This window comes from Ovis canadensis, chromosome 7, assembly GCF_042477335.2.
Source record: "Ovis canadensis isolate MfBH-ARS-UI-01 breed Bighorn chromosome 7, ARS-UI_OviCan_v2, whole genome shotgun sequence".
Lineage (NCBI taxonomy): Eukaryota > Metazoa > Chordata > Mammalia > Artiodactyla > Bovidae > Ovis > Ovis canadensis.
The window spans coordinates 100,565,667-100,588,745 of NC_091251.1; the positions used below are offsets into that span (position 1 = coordinate 100,565,667).

At 41.4% G+C, this 23,079-nt stretch overlaps 1 protein-coding gene across 1 annotated transcript in view; it reads left to right on the plus strand.

Annotated features, from left to right (window-relative positions):
• The window catches only part of LOC138444253 (neurexin-3), an 819,713-nt gene that overhangs the window by 792,527 nt on the left and 4,107 nt on the right, over nucleotides 1-23,079 (plus strand). Inside the window, exons 14-17 of the mRNA XM_069597533.1 lie at nucleotides 4,419-4,800; nucleotides 5,726-5,916; nucleotides 6,690-6,863; nucleotides 11,247-11,273. Of these exons, the coding sequence (XP_069453634.1) occupies nucleotides 4,419-4,800; nucleotides 5,726-5,916; nucleotides 6,690-6,863; nucleotides 11,247-11,273 (774 nt within the window). The remainder of the gene's footprint in view (nucleotides 1-4,418; nucleotides 4,801-5,725; nucleotides 5,917-6,689; nucleotides 6,864-11,246; nucleotides 11,274-23,079) is intronic.

A 23,079-nucleotide genomic window follows, 5' to 3' on the forward strand; every position in this document is an offset into this window, starting at 1 on the left:
GCAATATAGCGATGCCTGTCTACAGCTTTTTGTGTGTGTGATTGTGGCATTTCATGGTGGTTACAGAGTGCCTGTCATACAGGGAGTCTTCAGTAGTCTTGCTTTTTCCCTATTATTTTTCTCCCAAGTTACTCCTCTTTCCTCTGAAATTTGAAAGCAGCTGCTGTGAAGTATGCATGTATTCTCACCTTAAGTGGAGGGAGTTTCAGTTTACAGACAGCATTGAAAAGAGATGGGTGAAAAGTTTCCTAGCTATTAATATTGATTAGGTAATGGAAGGACTGATGTGAAGCTCCAATACCTTGGTCACCTGATGCAAAGAACTGACTCATTTGAAAAGACCCTGATGCTGAGAAAGATTGAAGGCAGGAGGAGAAAGGGATGACAGAGGATGAGATGGTTGGATGGCATCACTGACTTGATGGACGTGAGTTTGAGTAAGCTCTGGGAGTTGGTGATGGACAGGGAATCCTGGTGTGCTGCAGTCCATGGGGTCGCAGAGTCAGACACAACTGAGTGACTGAACTGAACTGATACACAGCTTTTTTTTATAAAGCGTTTATTTGCTTAGTTTGGCCAAGTTTCAAACTTAATCTATATCCTCAATGCTTTTTCCAGGTGCAGCAGCATACACTTTTTTTTTTTTTTTTAATATCCATCTGTGACCAAGTGACTTTTTTTTTACCGCATGGTAAAGCCAGTTCACTTTTTAAGAACTTTTTTTATATTGGAATATAATTTATTAAAAATGTTGTAAACACAACATTTGTGTATAACAAAGTGATTCAATTATGCATACACATGTATCTATTATTTTTCAAGTCCTTTTCCCAGTTAGGTTGTTGTCTAGTGTTGACACAGTTCCCTGTGCTCTATACTAGGTTGTTGTTGGTTATTCATTGTAAATATAGCAGTAAATTTTCTAATTTGGTCCCGTCACCTTCTTTACTCCCTTGTCTCTCCTAACCCCACCAACTTCTAGCTGAAGCTCTCTGAGTTATCCTAAACTTTAAATCTGCATCCCTGGGCTAAGCTCTCAAAGTTAGCCTTTTTCTTACAGGGTTTCCCTGGTGGCTCAGATGAAGAAGAATATGCCTGAAATGTAGGAGACTTGGGTTCCATCCCTGGGTCAGGAAGATCCCCCTGTTTAAGGGAATGGCTACTCACTGTAGTATTCCTGCCTGGAGAATTCCATGGACAGAGGAGCCTGGTGGGCTATAGTCCATGGCATCTGAAAGAGTCAGACACGACTGAGAGACACTTTCTTACTTATGCAAACCTTCCTTTGATCCCTCCACACTGTCAGCTCAGTCAACACTGTATGATTTTCCTGCTTTACGAAATTCGTGTTTTGGAGAGCAGAATTTCCTAACCCCTCAGTCCTAGAGGCTGATTCACCCATCAGTTCAGTTCAGTTCAGTCGCTCAGCCGTGTCCAAACTTTTGCAACCCCATGAGCTGCGGTTTATCCGTACTTCTCTAAAAACTCCCAGTTTGCCTTGTCATTGTCTCTTCAGAGTCCTCTCGGAATGCCAGTCTTCACTAGGGATCATCCCTTTATCTCTTCTTAGTTCTCATCACTGATCTAAATTTTTGCTCTAAGAATGAGCATGAGGACTAACGTCATCATTGTTCACTTCCTGGGCCCTCATCGAGATTGGCTATGGTTTCCCCTCCCCATCATCGTCCAGCCCCAGCTCCCTGCCTCTATCCCTTGTATGAACAGCTGTGGTCACATGTTCATTGGGTATTTATCACTTCATAGTTTTATATCATGTGAATTTAGGCTATGCTAGCTGCATTTTCATGACCAGTCCAGTTTTGAATACTAAAACATTTTATCCAGTAATTAATTCCTTCTTCTAGTTATTCGGTTGTTAGCAGGTTTATGTTGCATTTTGATTTTTGTCCTATTACAATTTTATATTTAAGTTAACCATCATCATCATTTTATTTTTGCTTATATGAAGAGAACAATTTGTCACTAGTCAAAACACCACACAGGAGCTCATAAAATGTAAATTTGATTTTTGCGCTTATGAACAATTCTTTCAACTAGGTCTGAGAATGCTCCCAAAGAGATGAAATTAATATTGAGCATCCACAGGTGTGATCTGGTTGAAGATCTCAGATACTGAAGTTTAAGGACCCAAGAAAATATGATCCCCTCCCCTGCTTTTATTTTTGCCATCTGAGTTCTACACCAATTGAGAAAAACAAATGCTAGTCTGCTGGAAATGAACTATCATTTTTATTAGTGATAGCACTGATGTTGAAATAAGTGGTTTACAGGTACTGGATTTCAGGACTAGAATTGCCCTCTGGAACGCTGATTCAGCACTGGAGTAGGAATCTCCACTGAAGCAAGTCTCCTCTAACAAATGCACAGCGGATGAGTGAGTGGCATGAACCAATGTTTCCCAAGGCAGCGTGTTCCCATAAAGCACATGCCAGGGGCTGAGCTATGGACATATGGTTTCTCTCTGCAGACTGTCCTTATATTTCAGATTTTGTCACTCTTTTTCCTCTGGAAAGCTATAAAGAAAGGGAATAGAGATACTAGTATGTCTTGCTAATGAAATTTCTTCAAAGTGGAAGGTCATAAAAGGAGAAAGAAGGAAGAGGAAATGTCCTTTCCCTTTCTTCTGCCTCTGGGGTATTACAACTTGGTTTGTTAAATTTTAATATGATTTACCTAAAAAAATGTTGAGAGAGCCACCTTCTAGTTTGACCACATTAATGCTGTTTTCCTTGATTTTCTTACTAAAATGTGCTGTCTCTTTGTATTTATTTCAAGCCCTCCTTATTACCCTTGCCCCAGCCACTCACTATTTCTGGGTAAACCAGGTAATGGGAGGGCTAATAGATTATTTGTATCAGCTGGAGATTCTTTAGTTGCACATGTAAGACACCCAACTCAAATGTTTTTAAGCATAAAGGGCAATCTATGGCCATATAGCTTTTAAAAGCCCAGGTTTGGTTGACTAGATACAGGTCTTAAAAAGACATCACCCTGCAGAAACCATCTCTCTCCATTTCGTGGTATCGTCTGGGTCGGCTCTCTTACCAGGGAGGCCCTCTCCCCCCCAGTTATCATGGCCTCCAGCAGCCCTGAGTTTTCTTCTTTTCCCTTCAGCAAGCCTTGTTTGCCAAGAATCTCTCTTTCCTAAGTGTTCCAGCAAAAACATGGGGATAAATTGGGTTACTGCTAATTCAATGTTCTAAGTGTAATCCCTAGATTGATCACAGAAGCAGCACCTTGAAACTTGTTAGGAAAGCAGATTCTCAGAGTTTGAAGTTTCAAACTCCAGAGTTTTGAATAATAAACTCTAAGGGTGGGCTCAGTGAACTGTGTGATTGAGATGCATGCTTTAGAAGACCAATTTGTTAGTTCATTGACCACACTCTATGTTTGCTGCTGCTGCTGCTAAGTCGCTTCAGTCGTGTCCGACTCTTAGCGACCCCATGGACTGCAGCCTACCAGGCTCCTCCACCCATGGGACTTTCCAGGCAAGAGTACTGGAGTGGGTCACCATTCCCTTCTCCGACACTCTATGTCTAGGGAGATAGAATACCTTGAGTGATTCAGACTGGGTAATTTGATTATTTCAGGAGCTGTGATGGGGTCACCTTCATCCAGCCCCAGTGTTTTAAGGGTGGAGTGGGGAAGGTGGCTTCCCAAAGGAAAATTAAATGTAATTATCAGTAAAAGCAACAGATGCTAGTCAGATAAAATTAATATGTTCTACAATAGAAACTTTTTCCCAAGCACTGGGTGACGATTTGTGATACCAAGAAATATTTGGTAATGAATGACTGCTGTTGCTGATAAGTCACTTCAGTCATGTCTGACTCTGAAGTGACCTTCTCCAGTGCATGAAAGTGAAAAGTGAAAGTGAAGTCGCTCAGTCGTGTCTGACTCTTTGCGACCCCATGGACTGCAGCCTACCAGGCTCCTCCATCCATGGGATTTTCCAGGCAAGAGTACTGGAGTAGGGTGCCATTGCCTTCTCCAAATGAATGACTAAGGCTTGCTTATTTTATCTTTACAAGGGTTAGGGCAAATAACACCTCTTCTTCTTCCAGTATGTTTTTGTACTCCATTGTTTCCCTGAATGGAGCAAATGAGAAAATTCATCCTTTAACTTGAGTTGTCCATGATCTCATATCTTCCTTTATAGATGGTACCTTCTGTGTGGCTGCAGGAGGGCACGGAGTGCAGGGCATAAAACTCGAACTGGCCCAGTAATCAGCTCGCCCGCTGCAGCCAAGTCAGATATCTGCTATACCGAATATTTTGTTTTTTGGAACTGAATGTTTGTGTAGAAACAAATTAGATCTGCACGCTATCGTAAGGATGCTATGACAAAACAGGGTGAGTTTTCCTGTTTGCATCTCGTCTTGTGATTTTTTTCACAGGTACGATGGTGGGAGATCACACCCGCTTAGAATTCCACAACATCGAAACTGGTATCATGACTGAGAAACGCTACATCTCTGTGGTCCCCTCCAGTTTCATTGGCCACTTGCAGAGTCTTATGTTCAACGGGCTGCTCTACATTGACTTGTGCAAAAATGGAGACATCGACTACTGCGAACTGAAGGCTCGCTTTGGACTGAGGAACATCATCGCCGACCCTGTCACCTTCAAGACTAAGAGCAGCTACCTGAGCCTGGCCACCCTCCAGGCCTACACCTCCATGCACCTCTTCTTTCAGTTCAAGACCACCTCTGCTGATGGCTTCATCCTCTTCAACAGCGGTGATGGCAACGACTTCATTGCCGTTGAGCTAGTCAAGGGGTAAGTGGACGACAGCGCCTAGGTATCATAGCGCCAGCTCTGCATAAACTATGGAGATGAAAAGAGTGTCCATTCTACTTTCTATTCCTGATACATGCTCTCACCCCCATTGATTAAAAATGTCTGTGTAATGATTAAGGCAGGAAAGGAGGGAAATTCATGAGTTTATTGAAAGATCCTCTGCTAACTCAGTACTCTCAAGCTTTTTATTATGAAATGTAGTCCTTTAAACTGACGGGAGAAAAGGAATTAGGTTTGCAAAACAGGGATATAGTCTGTGGGGCAGTAAAATCTGTGCTACCAAATTCACAGAAGAAGTGAAATATAGATATTTTCAGTACTACCGTTATCCCATATATGCAAATTTTAAAAAGCTGTTCTTGGTCCAAGATATTTTACTACTGAGTGTTGGGATATAGTTAAAACAAAAGCAAAAAAAAAAAAAGAGACCAAAACCCAGCACACAGATCCATGAATGACGATGAATTTAAATTTCGCCCCCTAGTGTTTCGCAGTGTACCAACTGCTGTGCTTTGCGACTTGGGATTTTTACTTGGTAGTGTTAAATAAATAGATTCAATGAGTCTAGAACTAAAATGCAGTCTGACAGAATAGGATCTGACTATTCTTTAAGATCCCCTGGAGAAGGGCATGGAAACCCACTCCAGTATTCTTGCCTGGAGAAGCCCATGGACAGAGGAGCCTGGCAGGCTACAGTCCTTAGGGTCGCAAAGAGTCGGGCACGACTGAAGTGACTTAGCACACATCCTTTATTCTTAAATCAAGCTTTAGTTTTTCTTGCATGGTGCCAGTCTCTCTCGGGGCGTTTGAAGCCCCCAGTGTCAGTTATGTACACGTTGCCATTAAACTGCATTAAACTGCTCCAGGCAATCTCAAGTCATTGGGTGCTTGTGATGTCTCCCAGGTACATACACTACGTGTTTGACCTTGGAAATGGCCCCAATGTGATCAAAGGCAATAGTGACCGCCCCCTGAATGACAACCAGTGGCACAACGTCGTCATCACCCGGGACAACAGTAACACCCACAGCCTGAAAGTGGACACTAAGGTGGTCACTCAAGTTATCAATGGTGCCAAAAATCTGGATTTGAAAGGTAAAGCTTGTAAAGACGTTTATCCTTCTTAGAGCTTTCGGTGGAAAGGCTGTTCCCAGCAGTAACCTGCACTTTAGGAGCGCCGTGCAGTTTTGATACATCATGTATATCCTGTTTCAGCTACACTGAATTATACCAGAATGCAGTTTATTCAGGTTTTCCTTTGACCACTCCTTAGAAATGCTGTTTTCCCTGTAAACCTTGGGCGTGTGGGAACTGAGTGATGAATTACAAAACATGGAGAGGTCATAATGCAGAGGAAGGCATATAGGTTTTGGAATCTCAGCTAAATCATTTACTGCCTGTGCGACTTTGGTAAAATTTTTTAGCCCTTTTTCTGCTACTATACACTTTAGTTTTTCAAAATGAGGATAGTAATTGTTACTACATTTATGAGCTGTTAGGAGTTTTGATGAAATAATGTCTATAAAATTCTCAGCATATTATCCATAACAAGCACATAAAAAGGACTCAGTAAATGGTTGTTTTGTTGAAAATGTTGTTAATCTTTACTTCATCATAAAATGGAAACAATAGCTACCTCATGGAATGGATATGGTGATTACAATTTGTGAGATGATGCGTATAAAATGAATGACACTTAAGACATGTTAAGTTTCTTTTTTATACAGTGTGGAAACCCTGTCAATAATTTTGTGGATGCTGTTTCCACCAGCTGTGTTACTGTTACCTGGGCAACGGCGAGTGGGCTTGGCTTCCGTTGACATGGCTCCCTTTACCCATTTGCTTTTCCTACCCATTTTCCTTTCCAGGTGACCTCTACATGGCAGGTCTGGCCCAAGGCATGTACAGCAACCTCCCAAAGCTCGTGGCCTCCCGGGATGGCTTCCAGGGCTGCCTGGCGTCAGTGGACTTGAATGGGCGCTTGCCAGACCTCATCAACGATGCCCTCCACCGCAGTGGGCAGATCGAACGTGGCTGTGAAGGTACCACCTGTCTTTTTAAGCTGCAGCCCTGTTGCAAGCCTCTTTGCTGCCTTTGCCAGTGCTCCTTCATCGGTTTACCTTCCATCCCCTCCCCCATCTGACCCTGTGTCACCATCGGTGTCCTCTTGTCTCTGGCTGAGTATGTCAAGACATGTGCCGCAGGCTCCGGGAATGCATGTTGGCACATGTCCGCTCAGGGTCACCTTGCCATAGAGGACCTTTCCTGGCACTGACATCAGGCTTCTCCTGACTCATGTCTTTGCTTCCTGCATGGCTGAAAAGGTATCAGGGACTTCTACTTGATATCTTAGTACATGAGGAGACACAAACCGGGGACTTCTATATGGGTGTCACCGTTAATAAAATGTATGTCGCTAACATTGGCTGCAATATTTAATGCAGACTGAGCGGGAGGTAGGAAAATGATGTCAGAATGCCTTGATGGGGGGAGGGAAGGAACAGTTATTGAGTACTTAGAGGTCAGGCATCCTTAGGCAGTTTCTCAGTGTGGTGGAGTGGAGCAGCATGGGCTTTGATGTTGTAAAGATCTGGATTTGGGTCCAGGTAGTAGTTCCTGCAGAGAAGGCAATGGCACCCCACTCCAGTACTCTTGCCTGGAAAATCCCATGGATGGAGGAGCCTGGTGGGCTGCAGTCCATGGGGTCGCGAATAGTCAGACACGACTGAGCGACTTCACTTTCACTTTTCACTTTCATGCATTAGAGAAGGAAATGGCAACTCACTCCAGTGTTCTTGCCTGGAGAATCCCAGGAACGGGGAGCCCGGTGGGCTGCCGTCTATGGGGTCACACACAGTCCGGACACGACTGAAGCGACTTAGCAGCAGCAGCAGCAGTTCCTGTCCGCTCTGTGGCTTGTGGCACGTTAATTAACCTTTCCGAACTGTGTCTCCTCATCTGTAGAATGAGACAATAAAATGTGTCTTGGAAAGTAATATATATCAGTCAGAGTTAAATGTAGAATGCCGTGGTACATACATAGTAGATACTCAGTAAGAGGTAGGATTAGTATTTACAAATTTTATCTCATCTGAGACATTCAATAGCATTGCATGCCCACCCATGCAGCACAACAAACCATGCTCAGCCTATTTCTGTAGGTAATACACTGTCTCTTGAGATATTAACTGAATTTTATAGGTCTTTTGAGTCCAATCAGTTCTTTGCAATAAAATCCATCTCATTTTAACCAGCAGGGGATAGCAGATATTCTCAGCCTTCCCCAGCCTCCTTGTGTTGGTTGAAAAGGTGACTCAAATCTAACTTGAGAGTCCAAGAGGATGATCTGACCAGTCACCAGGGCCCGTGTTTTCTTTTGTCTGGTTGAGCGACGTGGTCTTTTGTGCCATATATTGTGTTTTCTTGTATCCCTCATTAATTTAGCACATCAAACCTGTTCATTCATCTCCTAACTGTTCAGCTTCATTTATCACTCCTGTTTTTCATCACCTTCAGTCCTTCACTTGCCATCTAAAAGCACCCTTTAATAAAAAGCTTCTGATCAACTTCCCAGACTGATCTGTAGTATGGAAATCTTTTCCCTTCACCTAACAGTCAGTTTCTTATTACCATTTTGCCCTAGTAATAAGGCTTATTGTCCCTATAATCCTTCTAGTTTTCTTTTAGCCAGAAATATTTCTTAAATTCTGTTGGCCAAATACAGGGTGTGTGCATGGACAGACATGAAGTTGGGTATCACCAACCATTTAAAGTTAGCCACTTTGCTCTCTTCTCCTGAAAATGCACAAATTCACTAAAGAGTTTTTGTCATATTGGCCTGCCCTCAGTTCCTTTGGGTATTAAGGGAAATCCTGAAATAGATGCCCTATTTGGAAATTGAGTATCTTAGTTTAGGAGACTTTGGAATGACAGGCATTCCAGTTTTTCTGGAATGATTAATCATATCAAGTCAAATCATAATATAAAAGCGCATGTTCAGAAGCACAAGACACCCTTCAAATGTTAAATATGTTTATCAGGCCATCAATTCTGCAGATTTAGATGTTAACAGAAATCATCCATTTAACTCCATAGCAACGTTGCCTGATAGAAATATAATGTGAATCACATATGTAATTTTAAATTTCCTGGTAGCTACATTTAGAAGAGATTAAAAGTAACAGGTAAAGTTTAATTTTACAGTTTAACTTATCCCAGAATATCCAAAATATTATCTTTTCAACATATAATCAATTTAACATTTTTAGTAAGACATTTTACGTTTCATATTGAACCTTCAAAACCAAATGTGTGTTTTGTATTTGCAGCACATGCAGTGCAGACCACATGCCTTTCAGGTTCTCAACAGCCATTCGCATCTATCACTACTGTACTGGAGGCATGGTTCTATAGAGTATAAAAGTTGGGGTATGAGGAGGTGAAGTTGTAGCATTGGATTCAAAGAAAGTCTAAGCCAACCTTTATAAAAGTGGATAAAAATATATAGTGCAAAGGTGGAATAGACCCCATGTCAGAGAGCTTTAGGGGAAGTCGTGGGAACATTAGGGAAAAGAAATTGCCCATCTGGTTGGAGAAAATGCTCCTGTCCCTACCTCCAGCTCTAGGTACGGTTTGCATCTTAACTAATCACAAGCATGATGATGGGTTCTGACTTTCCTGTGAGTGTGGGTGATTGTTCGAAGCTGAATATTGTGGCTGGATGGCTCTATCACCCGCATCTATGGCAAGTCCTATGGGCCTAATAACACTGCACTCTATTGCCATGGAGATAATTATGATGGTTACCCATGGTAACCCAGTGGGGCATTATCAGTGCCCCACTGGGTGGCGGGAAGTGGAGGATGAGTGCTCAGGGAAGAAAGCCCTTGTTTATTGTACACAGATGACTGAGATAATTAGCGTAAGGGGCCAGGAAAAATGGCCAAAAAGTGGGTTAAGGCATAAATTACTGTCATCGGAAGTTTGCATTATTGTGAATAAGACCTTGTAAGAGATCCCAGGAGCTTTTTAGAACACTGGGGAAGATGATGGGGAGTGAAATGAAGGGCACAAAACCTTGGAAAGACTCCAAAAAAAGAAGCATCCTCACCCTGAATCTCTGTACATAGTACAGGACCCTCAAGAAGGCCCTTTGACAACTAGGCAGAGTCATAGGAAACAGAACACATTTCTTGATGTATCATTTCTATGCCTAGAATAGGAAACAGGTAGGGGATAAGGATTCATAACTAAAGAACTAAAACCTGAATCTCGCCAAGATGGTGGATGTGTTTTATTCTTACATAGCTGGGATATACAGGCTAGGATATATTGTGTGTTCTTGTCAGTCATTTGTAATGACCCTTCAAGATCCCTAAGTAGTAGTTGTATTACTTTCCCTATCATATCTAACACAAAAGAGTCCAAAATTAAAGGTTCATCAATCCACTACTCTTTGGCTCTCAATTGTTTATAATAAGAGATAAAAACAAATCCTGAATTAGATTTTTATTTTATGTTTTTAATATATGTGGACTGCATAATTTAAAAGTTGAGCATGATTTCTAGACAGCTTAGCCAACATCTAACTGTGACCTACAGGCTCTCAGTTTGTGCTAGGGATTTTTAATATTGTCTGATTCAATACTTGGCTGGTAAATATCTCTATCTTGAGGCCAGCTTTGCTGCAGAAGCCAAGGCATGTGTTGGCTAGAAATTCGATTCCACACTTGCAGATGGTAAACATCTGAGAGAAACGCATGTGCTTCATTTGGAGACTGGCATAAAGAAATAAGAAGGGCATTGGGTTGGGTGCCGTTTTGCCCACTGCTGTTTGGGTTTGGCTCCACTTTTAATAAATTAAGCCAGTTGAGATGGTGGGTGTCCTCAGATCACCTTCCTAGCAGTGCCCAGTTCTGGTGCCAGTTTCCTTGGTGGCATTTTCAGGAGGTTACCAGGGGTGCTCTCCAGCAACTCTTCCATGCTCAACTCCTCCATGTGCAGAATTATTTGTGTGGGCTCCGTTTGGTTGTGCATACGTGTCTTTCAGCCTGGCCACGTCCTACGCCTCTTGATGTTAATCCTGACCGATGGGCAATCATTTCCCTGGGCCATCTGCCTTGGGGTTGCCGTGTGGTTGGGGGAAGGCTCCTGTGCCGCTGCTTATGCTCTGTCCCATCCGGTGTTTCCCCCGCCCCTGCTCTGCTGTCCCAGCTTTGATGACCGAGGCCTGCTCCACCCCTGGTCTGTGCATTCCCTGTCTGTGCTGTCTCTGGAGAAACCTGTGGAGCATCTCAAGTGTCTGTCCGAGTGATGCTGGTTATGCCAATTGTGTGTTCATTTCTGTGATGTGACCCCTCGTTTACTCCACCTCTTACTAACCTCTGGTTATTGTTTTCGCCTCTTCTGTTCTTTCGCTAACAAAGTTGCGTTGACCAAAGCTGACCTGCAAGGTAGAGAAGGTTCTTGTTCCCATTACCGCTTTGGACTGAAAGAAGTTCTGTGTCACCCTTGGGATCTTTTCTCTAGAGGCCTTCAAGCTGTCACATCTCTTGGACAGCGGTGGTCGTGAGGAGGGGGCTGAACCCTGTGTTCTTTACAGACAGTGGCAGAGAGCCCGGATCGCTGCATGAAAAAGAACTGCATGGGCGAGGAGTCTTGGGGATGGGAATGTGTTTCCATTTGGGGGCGATAAAAGAGGTTTGACAGCACCCTATGTGGTGATGACCCACAGACATATTAATCCATTTCTGGAAGTGTCTCTCCAAGTAGTTGTCGTGGAACGGGTAGGCTCCTTTTAATTTACTCATTCCAGACAGAAGACTGGACTTGGAAAAAAAGAAGCCCACTTGTGTTCTGAATTTATTTTTTTCTGGGTCAGGAAGGTCATTTCTCAGAGCAGGACTTTTGAGTGTTTGGAACTTATGAAAGAGAATGCCTTTTTCTCTTAACTCATTTTAAAGACATCTTTTAGGCATTTGGGAGATATTAATGTCATTAAAATATTCTAGAGATTTATGTCCCCTATTGGGGATTTTGATGGAGCACTTTAATTTCCTGTTTTGTGATTCCACAGGAAAAAATTAGTCTTGGGGAGGAAGAGGTCTATCGATGTATCGATTTTATCCTGAATCCCCTTGAAAATGCCTGCATGTTAAATATCAGTGAATATCTACTGCAGAAACTGCTTCTCCTACCATTCAAAGAGGCACCTTTCGAAGTCTGTAATGGTTCATCTGTCCTGTCGTGTCAGAACTTTGATGCAGAACAGCCAGACGAGACCCAGCATTTTAGCCATCTTTCAGCTGAGAGTTAAGGGGGGTGGGGGAATTGAGCCTGGGATGACTTCTGTCAATGCACAATCAGCACCAATTGTTAGAATTAGGTAGCTGGAGGTAGCTTTAACATAATACCTTTGGAGCTTCCCTGGTGGTCTAGTGGTTAAGAATTCATCTGCCAGTGCAGGAGACACGGGTTTGAGCCCTGGCCCAGGAAGATCCCACATGCTGCGGAGCAACCAAGACTATGTACCACAGCTACTGAGCCAGCGCTCTAGAGCCTCTAAGCGCCAATTACTGAGCCCAAAGGGCAGAACTGCTGAAGGCTGCACCCTATAACCTGTGCTCCACAAAAAGAAAAGCTAAGTCGATACAAAGCCCATGCGCCATAGTAGCTTGCCATAACTAGAGAAAGCCTATGCACAGCAGCAAAGACCCAGTGCAGCAAAAAAAAAAAAAAAAAATTACTTTTCACCTAAAAGATCATTTTCTTTGCAATGAGTTGTTAAATGTCATGTCAGTAACCAGCACAAGCGTCTCTCTCTTGGGTGGGTATCAACTAGCAGAAGTCTCTCTTAGCCATTTTTACTCTCACTCTTTCTTCCTCATCTCAGCTTAGCAGATTCAGCAATATGCTAATATGTCATAAAATTGGCGAAAAGAGCATGCACTGGGTTAGTACTTTGAAGTCCTAGGTAGCTGTACAATAGCTTTCCGTTTCATATATGAATGGCCCTTTCAGTAATTCGAAAGGCTGTTTTTAGACATTCTATTCAGTTTTCTAACTAGGGCTGACTCCATGTTACTCTGTAAGTAAACAGGAGATAAAAGAGGGCAGGATTTGATCTAGAAAAGAGACAATTCAAGGTTGTCAGAGCTTCTTGTAACCAGATACTTTTAGATAAAACTAGACAGCTGCATCTACCCCTAGACTTTATGGTTTTTCATGGTAAGAACTATGTGGATTTTCTGGGATAAATTCCCAGAAATTTACATGGGGACTTCATATGTAGCAAAATGATCTGAAAGTTCCCATTCAAAGGAGAAAGAGTTTATAGGAATCATAGTTCATGTCTATGTGGTACAATAAATTGTTGACCAAAGTGTAGACATGTATATGGGGACGTAATAGTTTAGAGTGTCCTAATTTGCTCATCTGTGAAAGCAGTCTAGTCATCAGTGTGGTTTTTATGTTACTACTCCATTGACCAGATTCTCTTCCATTCTTGTGATGACTCACCAGTCTCTTTGTGCAGGAGACTGTTATTTGTAATTATTTTGAGTCATCTTACTCTTTCTGGATATTATGGCAAAAGACCTTTTAGGATACAAATGCCTGTCCTTTCTGTTTTCCTGACACTGGGGTATGGGCCATTACTCATACTCGCCTTTTCAGCGATAGCCTATGGACACAGATGGTACTAACTACCCTAATTGTGAAGGACAGTGAAACCATTTGACAAGGAAAGGAGGCTAAAAATGAGTCTAAAAAGTGAAGGCAAATCATAGTCAGAAGGAAATACAGTGGTGGATCTAGGAGGTGGCATGAGTCTGGACAAGTCAGCAGCTTGAATCCTCTTGTCCTTGTGTTACTGGGGTGTTTTTTACAATACGTGTTTATTTGTTTGTTTATTCATTCATGTCATTCATTCTTCTCCAGTGACAACAAATAGACCTGTAGGAGATCAGCCAATAGCTACACTGCCGAGTGAAAACCCCTGCGCTAGAGTGAGCATGGAGCTGGCTGTGTGGTCTGGGAGAAGGGCTGCTATGCTGCCTGGGGTTATGGTGGGTACTCAGGAGAGATTTTCTAGGCAGACTTGGAACTGAGTCTGAAGGAGGATATGTTTTAGGTAGATGAGAGGTGGAAGCTCAAAGAGCTTGGCCAGTTTGAGCACCTATCAGAAGCTCCATTTGGCTGAAATAATGGGCATGTGGGGATGTGACTGTGGATGAAATGGGCCCAGTAGGATGGAGACAGTTGACGTCAGACCTTCTGTGTAAGTCATTGGTCTTTACTCTGTGGGTGCTTTAAGGAGGACAGAGATTCGGGTCAGATTTTCATCTTTTCAAGTTCACTCTGACACCCAGGTGCAAGATGGATAAGGAGGACAGGAAGTAGAAGCAGAGAGTGGTTCAGAGGAAAGTAGCATCTTCCAAGACAGAGGGAAGAGCTGTCAAACTGACACTTGGTATTCATGTGGGCTAAGAAGACAAGTATGTGTCTTTCTGGGATGAAACCGTTGATGAATAGGAAGAAAATGAACTTTCTCTCCTGTGTATTTCCTTTCCATCCCCACAGTGTCGCTGTGTTTCACAGCAGATGCATTTGTACATCGTGAACAAAAGTGTCAAGGAAGAACTTGATTGATGGCCCTGGTTCAGGTCAGACTTTGCACCCCCCCAGTTTAAGAGGGAGTAAGAGTTCCCTTGAGACCCCTGGGAGGTGCTGCCTCACAGAGAATTACAGTCCCTTAAACTTCAAGGTCCTTTGAATAGAATAACAATGTCTATGGACTTTTCAGGAGTAATTTTCTGATTCCTTTTTATTTGTAAGAGGGGTATTCCTAGAGCGGAAAAGATTCCTAAAAGCTTATCCATAGAAAGAAGCTGCTCAACTATAAAAGCAGTATTAAGTTTGGTCTGTTGGGAGTGAGGCAGATGAGTCATAATCACCAGAAATAAAAGAGTAGCTCTTTATTGGGTTAGATGATTAATCAGAATATCCTCTCTCCACTTTCCATCACATTGTCCTCTTAGCAACTTCTGTTTCTGGAGATGAATAGCTTCTTTTATGGAATGTAAATTATCCCTCTGCTCAGATGATTGACAGGTGGGTAGGAGGGGCCAAGGATTGATCAGATTTGGTTACATGTGCTGCATGTCTTGAGTCAGTCCATAAATGTTTTTGGTTTGGATACCTTGAAAACCTAAACAGTCCTTCGGGTCATTCTGTAAGAGTTGACATCAGCCAAATACTCCTGGTGGGTAATCCTCCAGCTTTCCTTACTGTGAGGAATATAGTTCTTCACTTCATTTTCTTCAAAGCTAAGAGCTGTATTACTTTCTCTTTTGTATTTTATGTGATTCAGTGTTTGACCTAATAGAAATCAAGTCCTCAAAAATGGTTTGCATTATGGACAGTAATAAGAGAGATAGGAATTAAATGGAACTTCCCACAATGGTTTCTGTCTCTTGTCTCTCAACATTGCATGACAGAGGTTTTTCACAAAAGAACTGTAACTATGACTTACTTCCTCAGTGTGTCTCATTTCTGCACTCCTGATTGATCTACCCAACTAAAATGGGTAGAGAGAACTTGATTTTCTTTTTCAATGGAATTGATAATACCCTTTGTTGAGGATCCCCTTTGTGCAGGCATGTGCTAAGGAGTTTCTATACTGTGTCTCTACAATGATAATGACCTTGCATAGTAGATGTTTTTATCCCCAGGTCAAGGATGGCTTTATAGGCTTTGCATATGTTGTCTAATTCAATCCTTACACCATGTACAGAATCCTTACACCTTACAGAAATGTTACAGATTGGGTCTTCTTATTTTTTTTTTTCTTATAGTTCTAGTCATTAAATATTTAACACCTTACACCATAGAAACAATTTCTATCTCCTTTATACAAATGGGGAAATGGAGGCTCAGAGAATTTAAGTAGCTGTCTTAATTTCACATTGCTAGTATGTCATAAAGCTGGATTTTGAAGCTGATGGCCTTTCCCATACTATGCTATGGGGTGTGAATCCAGATTTGCATATTTCCAAAGCAGAAACAGGACAGAGATGACAGAGAGTATCCAAGAGGGTCATGCAGCTGAATTTATAGTAGATGGTATTCATGGCAATACTAGGTCACTAAGTTCCAGATGATACTGGTACAGTGTTCATTAAAGCAATTTAAACTAGTCTTCTCTGTCATTGAGCCGACATTTGAAATCCCTTCTCTCTCTCTCTCTTTTAAAAACTACCCCAACAAGTTGCTCCATCAGTGCTGAGAAAAGAAGGAAAGGCAGAAAAATGAGGCCCCAGTTTGTATTTTCTGAGGCAACATTGACTTTTGAGGACCTGTTCATGGTTGTTAAAAAAGGGGTGATCTGATCTAATCATTTGATCTTTATTACCCAGACACCCTCTGAAAATAGGGTGGGTTGAGCAAGCATTCTTGGTTTTATGACAATACCATTCTCTCACCTTTACACACAACCCATTCCCATGACCTCTCCATTGTCTGGAAACGTCCTGTGGGTAAATCGCTTTTCTCACCAAGTATAACTATTCTGTGTTGTTTATTGGCCATCGAGGGAAGTACTGTGCTGGAACTGACATCAGCACAGGAATTTTCAGGAATTTCCCCAGCTGATCCATATCATGTAAGATGTATTATGAATACTTTGAGATTGGCTATAGAGAAAGTATTTTATGCTATTAAAAATCAGCTTACAGAAATGTTACAGATTGGGTTTTCATTTTCTTATAGTTCTAGTCATTGAGTATTTAACAGTGCAGGGAACCAAAGGCCATTGGAAATAAAGAGCTCATGAGGATATCTTGGTTTCCACCAATTTCCGTGTCCATCTTGGCTTATTTATTGGCTTATTTATACTCAGTGTGTGATGAGGGCTGAAGTTATTGAGGAGAACAAGGGTGCCACTGAAACTGTCCCAGTGTCCCCCACCCCCCCAAATGCTGGATTTTATCCTTAGTGTTTTTCACTCATTGTCCTAACCAGTGGACTGTTTTGAACCCTTGATCAAGGAGAAGGAGCCAGAGCACCTGAGCATGCTTGATGGGACCTTTCTGATCATAAGCTAAGGGATAGGTCCAGCCTTCAAGACAAAAATGTAAGAAGATCTTGTGAACACGGTTACTCTTAGGTCTTTCTGCAATGAAATTTTATAATAACATTTAGGACCCTCTTCTCTGGTCTTGCTTAATCTTCTGTGAAATGGGAACCAGAGTGTTCACTCTCAGCTGTTTCTTTATGAAGAGGGATGCTTGACACATTTAAGGATCATAGCTTTCTTACTTTAGAATTAAATAGAAATGAGCTGGGTTGCTGCCAATTAAAAGGGATGAATGGTATGTTGTCTGTAAATGACTCTCTTTGGGAAAGCCAAGAGGACTCAACACTGTAAACACAGAAGTACTTTGAGAGCTACAGAAGCATCCTTGCTGCAGGGACCTAGACAGACATGCAGCTCAGTCAGGGTAACCTTATCCCTAACGTCATGATGGAGGGTTCTGACAAAATGTGGTCCACTGGAAAAGGGAATGGCAAACCATTTCAGTTTTCTTGCCTTGAGAACCCCATGAACAGTATGAGAAGGCAAAAAGATAGGACACTGAAAGATGAACTCTCCAGACTGTGAGGTACCCAATATGCTACTGGAGAAGAGTAGAGAAATAGCTTCAGAAGAGTGAAGAGGCTGTGCCAAAGCAAAAACAATGCCCAGTGGTGGATGTGGCTGGTGATGCAAGTAAAGTCTGGTGCTGTAAAAAACAATATTGCATAGGAATCTGGAATGTTAGGTCCAAGAATCAAAGTAAATTGGAAGTGGTCAAACAGGAGATGGTAAGAGTGAACATTGGCATTTTAGGAATCAGTGAACTTAAATGGACCAGAATGGGTGAATTTAATTCAGATGACCATTATATCTACTACTGTGGGCAAGAATCCCTTAGAAGAAATGGAGTAGCCCTCATAGTCAACAGAAGAGTCTGAAATGCAGTACTTGGGTACAATCTCAAAATGACAGAACGATCTCTTTATTTCCAAGGCAAAACATTCAGTATCACAGTAATCCAATCTGTGTCCCAACCACTAATGCCAAAGAAGAGGAAGCTGATTGGCTCTATGATGACCTATAAGACCTAGAGCTAACACAAAAAAGGATGTCCTTGTTATCACAGGGGGACTGGAATGCAAAAGTAGGAAGTCAAGAGATACCTGGAGTAACAGGCAAATTTGGCCTTGGAGTACAAAATAAAGCAGGACAAAGACTACCAGAGTTTTGCCAAGAGAACACACTGGTCATAAAAATCACCCTCTTCCAACAACACAAGAGATGACTCTACACATAGACAGCACCAGATGGTCAATACCGAAATGAGATTGATTATATTCTTTGCAGCTGAAGATGGAGAAGCTCTATACAGATAGCAAGAACAAGTCCAGGAGTTGACCTGGCTCAGATCTTGAACTCCTTATTGCCAAATTCTGACTTAAACTGAAGAAAGTAGGGAAAAACACTAGGGAAAACCATTAGGTCAGGTATGATCTAAATCAAATCCCTAAAGATTATACAGTGGAAGTGACAAATAGATTCAAGGGACTAGATCTGATAGACAGAGTGCCTGATGAACTATGAATGGAAGTTCATTATTGCCCAGAAGGTGGTGATCAAAACCATCCCCAAGAAAAAAGAAATGCAAAAAGGCAAATTGGTTGTCTGATAGGGCCTTACAAAAAGCTGAGAAAAGAAGAGAAGTGAAAGGCAAAGGAGAAAAGGAAAGATATACCTATCTGAATGCAGAGTTCCAAAAAATAGCAAGGAGAGATAAGAAAGCCTAAGTGATCCATGCAAAGAAATAGAAGAAAACAACAGAATGGGAAAGACTAGAGATCTCCTCAAGAAAATTAGAGATACCAAGGGAACATTTCATGCAAAGATGGGCTCAATAAAGGACAGAAATGATATGGACCTAACAGAAGCAGAAGGTATTGAGAGGTGACAAGAATTCACAGAAGAACTATACCAAAAAATAATCTTAATGGCCCAGATAACCTTGATGGTGTGATCACTCATCTAGAGCCAGACATCCTGGAATTCAAAGTCAAGTGGGCCTTATGAAGCATCACTATAAACAAAGCTAGTGGAGGTGATGGAATTCCAGTTGAGCTATTTCAAATCCTGAAAGATGATGCTGTGAAAGTGCTGCATTCAATATGCCAGCAAATTTGGAAAACTCAGGAGTGGTTACAGGACCAGAAGAGTTTAGTTTTCATCCCAATCCCAAGGAAAGGCAATGCCAAAGAATGTTCAGACTACCACACAATTGCACTCATTTCACATGCTAGCAAAGTAATGTTCAAAATTCTCCAAACTAGGCTGTTGAAACAGTATGTGAGTCAAAAAATTCTAGATGTTCAAGCTGGATTTAGAAAAGGCAGAGGAACCAGAGATCAAACTGCCAACATCTGTTGGTTCATAGAAAAAAGGAAGAGAATGCCAGAAAAACATCTACTTCTGCTTCATTGACTACACTAAAGTGTGTGTGTGGATCACAACAAATTGTGGAAAATTCTTAAGGAGATTGGAATACCAGACCACCTTACCTGCCTCCTGAGAAATCCATATACAAGTCAGGAAGCAACAATTAGAACCAGCCATGGAACAACTGGCCAGTTCCAGAGGGGAAAGGAGTATGTCAAGGCTGCATATTGTCATCTTGCTTATTTAACTTATATGCAAAGTACACCATGCGAAATGCCAGGCTGGATGAAGCACGATCTGGAATGAAGATTGCCGGGTGAAATATCAATAACCTCAGATATGCAGATGACACCACTCATGGCAGAAAGTGAAAAGGAACTACAGAGCCTCTTGATTAAAGTTGAAGAGGAGAGTGAAAAAGTTAGCTTAAAACTCAACATTCGGAAAACAAAGGTTATGTCATCTGGTCCCATCACTTTGTGGCAAATAGATTGGGAAGCAGTGGAAACAGTGACAGACTTTATTTTCTTGGACGCGAAAATCGCTGTAGACAGTGACCGCAGCCATGAAATGAAAAGACGTTTGCTCCTTGAAAGAAAAGCTATGACCAATCTAGACAGCATATTAAAAAGCAGAGACATTACTTTGCCGACTAAGGTCTGTCTAGTTAAAGGTATGATTTTTCCATTAGTTATGTATGGATTTGAGAGTTTGACCATAGAGAAAGGTGAGTGCCAATGAACTGATGCTTTTGAACTGTGGTGCTGGAGAAGACTCTTAGTCCCTTGGACTCTAAGAAGATCAAACCAGTCCATCCTAAAGGAGATCAGTCCTGAATATTCATTGGAAGGACTGATGCTGAAGCTGAAGCTCCAATACTTTGGCTAGCTGATGTGAAGAGCTGACTCATTTGAAAAGACCCTGTTGCTGGGAAGGATTGAAGGCAGGAGGAGAAGGGGAAAACAGAGGATCAGATGGTTGGATGGCTTCACCAACTTGGTGGATATGAGTTTGAGCAAGCTTCGGAATTTGGTGATGGACAGGAAAGCCATGGCTTGCTGCAGTCTACAGGGTTGCAAAGATTTGGACATTACTTTTGGACTGAACTGAACTGAATCTCAAGAATACTTCTCATGAAGCCTTGACACTTTTAGTTCTTTTATTTAGCAGTAGAGGCTGTAGATTGCTCAGGAAGCTGGTAAGAGTCTTTCATACATACGCATACACACATATGCACAAGTATGCAATTGGTTGGAACAAGATGCCCTCATGAATTCTGTATCTCCAGTGGCCTTTGATTCCTGGCATTGTTAAATCCTCATGTCTTCATCTTCCTTTTCTTTGTTCTTTCTTTTTGTTTTTCTTCCCACCCAATTACTGCTTGGTCAGCCTTCCTCTGTGAAGCAATGTAAATTAAAAACTGTAAAATGGAAAGGTTTATGAACTTACAGAAGTAGGAAATAAAACGGAAGGTGGACGATATCATTGTAGGCAGCCCATGGCCGCTCACTGTGGTTCCTTCCCACGGCAGCTGTGCTCTATATGGGCCAGCAAATCCTTTGATTGGCAGTGTTTTACTCTTGGGATGCTTCACATCGAGGTTATAATCCCACTATGCAGACGCCTTAAGCTGTGTGATTAAAGATGATGAATCTTGTTAAACTAACTGCTCCAGGTGCCCACTAGTGGGCTACCAGCCTTAGCCCTTTAGAATAAATGGATATTGGGAATCAGACCAGATGTATCATCCCCAAGCCCACCTTTCCATTATGGCCAGGACCAGCTAGTGCTGGTCATTTACCCATTTTTAAATTGGAAGGTTTGAGGCATAGATTTGGTTAAGTCCTCCTTGGCAATAACAGAAATTCACTCCGATACAAGTGTCCTGTGCTTCCAACAGCACTTCTGTCTCAAGGACCTGCAAGTAATAAAAGGCAGTCTGTCAAGTTTTGATTTTCTGGACCGTGAAGAGGAGTTGACTGAGGCAGTTTGCATTTCCAGCAGAGCTAGATTTTAGCAATAACAGGCATGAAATGACTGTCTGGGACAGTTCTTAAAAAGAAAATCCCAGATTCAAGCAGAATGTTGAGAAATTTGCTGTAGCCATCAGAGTTATCACCTGAAAAAAATAAAGAACAAAGACATAATGTAGTGCTTCTCCGTAAACTAAAAACAGAGATGGGAATGAAAACCAAAGTACCTACCAACGTCATTGACAACTTGTTTGGTCTTTTCATCCATATCTCTGTTACCTTGTCAGTTTCCCTACTACACAAAGAAAAGTCACTATCTTTTCTCAAAAGAATATGTGACTATTTTAGTGAGCATTGATTACATATTAAATGCGCCATCCCTATGCAGGGGTTCCCTGCAGCCTTAGCGCAATTTGAAGTTATTGTTAATAATTGAAAAACTTTCTAAATATGTAATTCCAAAAGTTTATATTATCCTACTGTATCTGAAATTTTAGGTTTATTTGGAAGAATGCTTCAGATAGGATTATTGTCTTTCAGAGATCTAGTATATTAATATATGCATTTGATACAGATGTTTATCCATATAATTAGACAAAGCTACATTGTCCTGTTTATTTTTAACTGGATTTTGAATTGAAATAGGATTTGAAAATTTTCTTTGTTAAAACAGCCACATTCTTACAAAGTTATCTTCTCTGATTGTAGGTTAGAAGTACCTTAAGTTACTCTTGTTAATCTAATAGCAACACACACGCACACACACACACTCACACTCACACCCACCCACAAGTTTATTCATGTCCATAGAGGTCAGTTGTGGTGTTAGCACACCTACATTTGGGACCTCATCCTGCTACTCATTCCCTGTGGGACCTAGCAAAAAACAAAGCAAAACACACTTAACTGATCTGTGACTTAATTCACTTTCTGAAATCCTTGCCTTCCAATTTGATCAGTGGTCAAAAAATTCTTTTATTTTTGAAGTTCTGGGTATCTTCCATGAGAAGATCATTCCTTTTTTTTTCTTTTTCTGGTTCTTTAATACTTATAATTGCTTTATCATGTGTTTACAAAGACTAAATATGTGAACCATGCTATGTAGATTGTCTGGCACCTGGTAAGTGCTGGGTAATTGCTCTACTTTGTTATTGCTATATCCTTTGATTTGCATAAGATTGAAGTATTTCAGTGGGGGTGCAATTGAGAGCATTGTTAAAGTGTTTTCTTTTCCTTTTTTCCAGAGCATTTGTATCCATTTCTCCAATGTTTCTTTCTTTCTTTCCTTCTGTCTTTCTTTCTTCTCTCTCTCTCTGTCAATTTAGAAGACACTGTGAGGATATGGAAAACAGAAACGCATATAAGATATAGTCTGTTCAGGAAAGGATGTACATAACGAGTTTGAAATAAGGAAAGGAGCTTATAGTGCTCTTCAGAAAGTATTTTACAGTCTAGTCTCAACTCACACTCATTCAGGACAGTTACCGCATACTTTTCCTGGGCACTGGCAACCTGAGTCTGTCCCAAGATCTGGTGAGATTGAATGAGTCTAATAGTTAAATTAGAGGAGGAAATGTGGTCAATTAAATGCCACCACCACTACCCCCAAAACATTTGGTTCCAAATAGAAAATTGCTTATATGTGTTGTTATTGGTAAGTTCTGTGGATAAATTATTAGTTAGGAAAACCACAGGTTTTCTTTAAGTCACGAAAGAATTTTAACCCTTTATTTTTTCATTCTCTTGTTTTTTCTTTCATCCAATAATATTTTTGAGCCCTTA